We start from the raw sequence: 7,765 nt of genomic DNA, 5'->3' as shown, positions 1-7,765 counted from the left end.
CAAGGGAGAGCTCCACATTGCCCTTCAACGTGGTACAGTAAGGCACCATTCTTGTTATCCTGGCTCCTTGGAACATACTCAGGGTCTTTGTCAACACAGACGAAGTCTTTTTGGTTGTTGTGACCGTAATATGCAGTCATCAGATACCCATGATACTCTCCGTTCCAGCCAGACGGACAGTCATTTCGTGCGGGCATCATCAGAATTGAACCACGTGATTTGACATAGCAGACAACACAAGGCGCCTCATGGTAATGGAGATTTCGTCTGAAAGGATACCCAATGTAGGAACCGACCACATATTCAGTACCGAACACATATCCTGTGTCTTGATTACCGTCGCTGTATCTGTCGTACTTTGGATTGTGTGGAAGGCAAAGATAGTTCCGGCTCCACCTCCAGTGTGAGTGTAATATTCGCCACCCATTATACCTTAAGAAAGTAGTTATTTTAAAATTTTGTTCTTTCAAATGATTTCTTTCACACCTACAGTAAATCAAATTATGTAGTCGCGAATATATATCTTCAGCTCGGCGATAATTAAGTTCGATGATGAGTTAACCATTCGTACTGCACACAATGTTAATTGTTGGGAATACTGCATCCACCTTCACTAACTGCCGCCCCTCCAATCATTCAATTTTGAATGCCTACACAATGAGAGTGAAATGCTTGCCCCACCATGCAGCTATCACCTTCGAAATATTGCGAGAGGCCTTAAAATAACAGCCAGGGTGAAAACGCTCTCAAAAACGAATTTTTTTAGCACTTTTGTTCTACTATTGATGTGGTAAGTTTTACTTTGTAATAATGCTGATAATATAAAGGTAAAAAAGCTTACAGCTCTCTGTTTATGGTGAAAATTTACTTAGAGGTAACTTTTATTGCAGTTGTATTTTGTAAGTAATGTTATTCTTACCTCTTTATATAGTTTTATCCATTTGTAATTATTTTTGCACGACCCCACAAGCTTTGAACTTTAAATCATACTTATCGTGTTAAAATAAAGGATATGTATGTATGTATGTATGTATGTAAGTAACATTGTTTTACTTACCTGATAATTTGTTTCTATATACCCATATTAATTTGACACTATTGACGACTTAATGTTATAGCAACTCTTTTATTTTGCTTTGCCCTGAATTACCACCAAAGCTTTAGGCCGTATCTGATGAATCACAATTTTTGGAAATTCTTGCAAAAATTACATTTATTCTATGACTCGCTGCATCTATGGAATACCATGCCAGTGGCGGATCGAGACCTTCCGTCCGCGTGTTTCATTTTGCCTAGAAAAAGTACCGTGTTAGTTCTACTCAGAAAGAGTCCTGATGTTTTTATCTTATTGAAGTCTCCAAAAAATTTTAGTATTTTACTTAGCTAAGAATTTGTTTCTACCTACATTAGTTAACTATTGATGTGCAAGGATACTTTATGCTATAGTACAATTGCTTTGTTCTTAATAACCAAAAGAACCTTCATGTATTCCGAACGGCCGTATTAATTTTTTAATATAACCTGTAATGACCTTAAACTGCACTGGCATCAGACCACTGAAGTACCAAAGGATATACTCATTCAATTGATCTACGTTGGACATATTATTAAGAACACCGTTTTTTAAAAGAGCTGATAGATTTTCAAGTCCATTTCTAAACAGAAAGGCATTGCGTTGTCTGCCTTTTTCATTACAATATATCTTTTATGATAAAAACATATACTCTTGAGCGTTTGGGCTACAGTGTTTTCGCCTACATAAGGTTTGTGCAACGTTCACTCTCACTTTGTGCACACCGCGCATGTCAGCTCTCGATGTTGAACATATGGAAGACATGGAAGAGAACCACATTGCCCTTCAACGTGGTATAGTAAGGCACCATCCATATCCTTATGGGACCCTGGAACATACTCTGGGTCTTTATCAACACAGACGAAGTCTTTTTGGTTGTTGTGACCGTGATGAGAAGTCATCAGATACCCTTGATACTCCTTGGTCCACCCAGATGGACAATCATCCCTTGCAGGCATCATCAGCATTGAGCCACGTGACTTCACATAACAGACAGCGCACGGCGCCTCATGATCATGGAGATTTCGTCTGAGAGGATACCCACTGTAGGAATTAACTTCATACTCGGCGCCGTAAACGTATCCTACCGCTTGAGAGCCGTCTCTGTATCTGTCGTACTTTGGAGTGTTTGGAAGGCAAAGATAGTTCACTCCACCTCCAGTGTGACTGTAACGTTCGCCACCCATTATACCTAAAGACAAGAAAGCTCTTTGAAACTTTTTGTCATTTAAATTTCATTCACACTTAAAATGGATTAAATTAAGTAACGAGTTTACAGTAAAAACTTACGAGTGAGAACCTGCATTTTCCTAAGCAAGCTCAAACAGGTTGTTAAATAAAAGGTAATTAGCTCAAATTTAAGCTATTTAGTTACTTAAATAGACTCTTATTTTTAAAAGAAAAAATACATTGTAGCTAAGAGTAGTGGTCTTCAGCTTATTCAATATTCTAAGTTGGAGTGATAAAGGCACCTATGTCATTCTTGAATGTTGACTTATTTACCTACGTGTACATATTTTTTTCAAATAGATTTTAGAAAATAAAAACCAGTGTTCCAAATTTTAGGCTAAACAACTTCTTGAATGGAGGAGGCTTTTAACTGGCAAGTTTTAGCCTTATATCGGGTTCAGTACAGCCCATTCTATCATTTGTGACGTCATAAGTTACGTTGTTTTACAACAACTTTACCTTCTAAAGGCATAGTTAGCATAGTCCCCCCCTACTAACTATGCTAAAGGTTAACTTCCAATATCGCGTAATTTTGACGTGCCTACTTGCGTAAAATTTACGTTCGCAAATAAAATAGAGGTAATGCATGAAAGGTCGCTTGTAAGTGTAAAAGTTGAACCTCGCTCAACTTCTCGTTTAAGCTCAGCCCTTTTTATCTTGCCTCTATTTTATTTACGTGATTACAATTTACGTGCGTTAACGTGTGTAGCTAAAAACACGTCTGTGGAAATCAACCTTAAGTTACACCGAAGTCTACCGTAGGAGAGTTTTTGAGAAACGCCCAAAACTCTGCTATTTACTCTAACAGGCCTGAGATGCATGAAAAAGGAAAACATGCCCGAAAAATGCGACTAAAACTTCCATTCAGGAACTCTTATATTAAACTTGGAAATATTACTACAAGCCTTAAAATACCAAAAAAGGTAAAAACGCCCACAAAAAGGAGTTTTTATGTTGTTCCACACAAAGCGATTGCAGCTGTAAGGCCCTCGTGTAGTAAAAAAATAAAAATTATGGAAATTACGGCAGCGTGGTTCAAATGTCTAGGAGTCGAAAGATGTTTCAGGTTCGACTCTCGGCCAAGCTGATTCTTGTTTATTTGTGATACATTTTTTTCCCATTAAGTCTTTGAATCATATTTCTTCCCTTTGGCTTCTTTCCCTCTATTCTTACTGCAACCCCTCTACGGCCTTCTCGCGAGGTTTTCGCGATAAACGTATTGCTCGTTTTAGTTATAAGACTTTCTAACAATGCTTAACCCTCGGACGTACAAGAGGTGCGGTACGCGGTTTCTGAGTTTTTTTCCTAGAGCATAAAACATCAGCAGCTGACGTTTTCAGTAGCTGTTTGTTCATCGCTTGCGCACTTTTTGAGACAAGTTCAGTGATGGTCAGTTGCTATGCTTACAAGAAATGACGTCATAAGTAGCAGGTGGTCGAGCCATTCTTGGATTAAAATACATGCTTTTTTCTACTTCTTTCAACAATAAAAAAAATCATGCAAAGTGCTTATTTCTGTAAAGCACAAAAAAAATGCTATTTCTCGCGGTTTTAACCTGATTTCTAACTCTTGGTAAAATCCAAGATGGCGGCCTAGATAGCGACTATTGTTGGTGACGTCACAGGCCTCAAGCAGCGCCACCACCAATAAAATATACCTCGTCTTGTTAAGAAAATCAAAGGCTTTCCACCAAGGGTAAAATCGTTTCGAAATACTGCAACATATCAAAAACTCTAGGGAGGGGTTCCATCCACCCCCCTCCCCCTCCCCCTTGTACCACGGTAGGGGTATGAATTTGCGTGTACGTCCGAGGGTTAAGAAAATCGCTAATGAACTGTTTAACGAGAGGATGTCTTCAATGTCTTCTTACCACTGTACACTACCGTTGCATCTCCTGAGCAGTTGGTCCTTCCCCAACGAACGTATTTCACCCCAGACAGTCCCTTTCCCTTCTCTCCTTGTGATCCAGGGGGACCCTGAGGGCCAACACTTCCAGTTTTTCCAACATCTCCTATTTAAAAAGAACTATAGCGAGTGAGCATTAGTGCTCGAGAGTGAAGCAAAGAAGAGGAGTACAACCCTTGATTATAAATCTTTATGTTATTAATTATTTTGAATTGCAGTTGTTATTTGCCATCTTTGTCTCTGTTACCAAAGACGCCGTATTTAAAACTATTCAGACTTTTTGTTTTTACTTAATTTCTGCGACCATAAGAGAGGGGATTCGGAGGCACCCCTCTGTAAATCAAAAGCCACTTATGATACGGCCACCAAAATTGCACAGAATAATGTACTAGGCATAACATGATTGACACAATGAGGTGATTTAACGTGCTTTTGACTAAAATGTTCCCAGATGATTTAGGGGAAACGTCACTAAGTTTAGTGGTCAAAGCTTAAACGGTCTTGAACTTTTTAGGAAGGAGGGAAACCCCTTGTCTGAATATATAATTACCCTCACCACAACTACAAGGAGGAGAAGAAGATGAAACAAGAGTACGAAGATGAACCCTTAATTCGTAACCTGGGGCCAGGCTTCTTGACGAGAACCGATTTTGGCGCCCGTTATTTTTTCATTCGCTTTTTTTTCCCACTAAGGAGCCTTCTAACATCCTACCTTTAAAGTCGGTCGAGAACCGAAGAAATAAAAAACAACATCACATACTGGGCATGTATTACGCAAAAATTTGTCGATCGTACTTACCAGAGACAGTGGAATATCGATATAAAGAACCTCTGACAGTATAAGTTAAACGGACTCCTTCGTTGTATCGAGGTTCCACTGTACACAATGAAGCACTCAGAAACCTTCATCCTCGTTAGTTTTTGAAAACATACCTGCTGTTACTTTGAGGCCTAAGGATATTTTTGGGTAATTTATATATCGTTTCGTTAGTGAATCTGTTATCTCCTTTCCCGCTACAAATAAATAAACTCATTTTGGTGGAGAACCTCAGTGCTCCGCCGAAAGATATGTTAAACAACGAGGAAGTGACAAAATATTTGAAGGCCGCTTTTGATATTAATTAATTTCGCTTGCTTGTGCTCAACGTCCGGGTCATACCTCGTGGTCCCGCAAGTCCTCGAGGTCCCGCGGGACCCTCTCTTCCATCTCTGCCTTCTCTTCCATCTTTACCGTCTTTACCATCCTTCCCGTCTCTGCCTGAAAGGAGATAATAGAGTAAGTTTGAGGGAATATTTTAAATATTTTTGTATTTTTGAATATTTTAAGAGAATAGTTTAAAAACTTTTCCTGCAACATGTTAGCAGTGTCATTCTCTTACAAACCACTGCATGCCTATTCGTTCAGTAAGAGTTTGATACTGAAATCAGCCAAAAGTTACCGTGACATTTCTAACTAATATATTTCATTAGTGGATAGATAAACTGAGCTGAATTGAATTTGTCGTTAAAGCACAGGTTTTTCACGTAACTAGACTGTTAGAGTGTTTTTCCCTAGCTGGAACCTGCATGTGCTGCATATAACACTAAGCACATTCCTATACGAAAACACATTCCCATACGAACACAACAGTGCTAACGTTAGCTAAGACCCCGTTTACGTGGGCCCGAACAAATTTTTGAACGGAATAATTTTTTACCTGTGTGCAACCCGTTCACACGGAACCTTACACGAGACAGCGTAAAAATCCTTCTTTAGGGAGAAAGGCAAGACAGAGGCGTAAGGAGAGAAAAAATATCTCTCTCTCACTTGGGGAGATATTCACGAGGGCTCGTGTGTTCACTCTACTTTTCCTTAAGAGAAATGAGTGACTACGCGTAGAACAAATTCGAGGCCTTATCCTGCGTAAATTTGAACCGAAATATACACATTAGGGTTCTATAATCTGGCTTTTGACTGCATTGATAAGGACTTCTTAGGAGAAAATAAAGGACCTCTTAAAGCGGGACAAATAAAAGCAGCCATTTAGCCCATTTAGCTCAGTACAAGATCGATGGCTGCGTTGAAGTTGCATTGGCAAAGGCATGTTTACAATTGACTAACTATGAGATCTGCAAGATGAACTTACCAGGAGGACCTGGTCTTCCATCTCTTCCATCTCGACCTGAAAATTTGAGTGAAACTATAAGTATTGTAACATATGTCTCCCACGCCGTGATATCCTTAGGGTTTCGTCACGCGTTCTCTTCTAAAACCAGACGAGCCCCTGTGGAACGTCCACGTCGGAGGCTAAGTCATGTACAGTGATGGACTTACAAAAGTACAATTCTGAATGCAGGGCTGGCACTACCGTAAAGGGCTGATTTATTATGGGCCAATATTTCGGCTAACAAAATTAGCCTTCCTAAGGCCAGAACTATACCGAGAAAAAATATCTTTTAACGGCTCCTAAAATTTGAATTTAGAATTCACATAAGTGGTTAATAATTAACTATAATTATTAATACTAGATAGAATAATATACAGGTAAATGATTATACAATAAACAGTCCAATGTTCATTCCTTCGGTTCAGACCGTCTGGTGACAGGGTTTTGCCTCTGTCTATGAGGTATGCTTCTCTTGCCTTACGGCGTGCCAAGCTGAGGGTGGGTTGTAATTCCTGCAGAATAAGTTCTGTGTCTGCGATCGAGTGGCCAGGTTGATTAAAATAGGAAGGGACTGCTGCTGTGGCGTTTGCGTGGAGTGAATTGTTTGTTGCCTGTCTTTGTTTTTTAAAGCGTTCACGAAGTGTGCGTTTAGTTTCACCTATATATTGTTTTTTTTTTTTTTACATCTTCTCTTGTTGAGTCACAAGTAATGTGATGTTTAATTTGTCTTGTTTCTCCTGTGTTGGTGAAAGTGAATGATGTTTTCCCATGGCTAATGTATGGGCAGGTGGGGCAGCCATGTCTGGAGTTGCAACGGAATGTGCCGGCAGGGGGCTTGCCGGATGTGCTGTAGCTGTTTGCGAGTTTCGCACGAACGAGGAGGTCACGACGGTTCTAAAAGGTGAACGGCAGAAAGCGACGACAGGTACTTCTTTAAAGATGTTCCTGAAGCGTTCGGTGGATTGCAGAATCGGTCGCGGTCGGGAAAACATCATACACTTGCCCCTGAGGAAGGCTAATTTTGTTAGCCGAAACATTGGCCAATAACAAATCAGCCACGGATACTTGGGCATATAATATTGCAAATAATTGACCGTGGCAAAATCAGTCCTGTCGTATTCCTAGATTTAAAAAAATGCTTTCGACAAGGTGGACCACGAGACTAAACCTCTTTAGTATCAATGGTATTGCGCATCATTGGTTGCAGTCATATTTAGAGGACCGCACAATTGGCTAATAGCAAACAAACTCACTCTAAATATGACTAAAACCGAGTTCATGTTAATTGGATCTCGGCAGAAGCTAAGTACTGTAACAGTTTCCCCAACACTTACAATTACGGATTTTCGAGTTACCCAAGTTGCTACTGCTAAATCTCTTGGAGTGACCATCGATGATAATCTTGATCGGG

General features: G+C 39.8%; 1 protein-coding gene across 1 annotated transcript in view; it reads right to left on the bottom strand.

Moving 5' to 3' along the window:
• Positions 1-771: 771 nt before the first annotated feature.
• The window catches only part of LOC140928379 (uncharacterized), a 9,143-nt gene continuing 2,149 nt past the window's right edge, over positions 772-7,765 (bottom strand). The window contains exons 3-6 of the mRNA XM_073378118.1: positions 6,334-6,369; positions 5,367-5,465; positions 4,173-4,313; positions 772-2,264 (exon numbers count right to left, since the gene is read on the bottom strand). Of these exons, the coding sequence (XP_073234219.1) occupies positions 1,783-2,264; positions 4,173-4,313; positions 5,367-5,465; positions 6,334-6,369 (758 nt within the window). The 3' untranslated portion in view covers positions 772-1,782. The remainder of the gene's footprint in view (positions 2,265-4,172; positions 4,314-5,366; positions 5,466-6,333; positions 6,370-7,765) is intronic.

Source organism: Porites lutea, chromosome 2 (genome assembly GCF_958299795.1).
Source record: "Porites lutea chromosome 2, jaPorLute2.1, whole genome shotgun sequence".
Classification (NCBI taxonomy): Eukaryota; Metazoa; Cnidaria; class Anthozoa; order Scleractinia; family Poritidae; genus Porites; species Porites lutea.
Note: the sequence above shows the minus strand (reverse complement) of the source record. Positions and strands in the feature narration are given on the sequence as shown.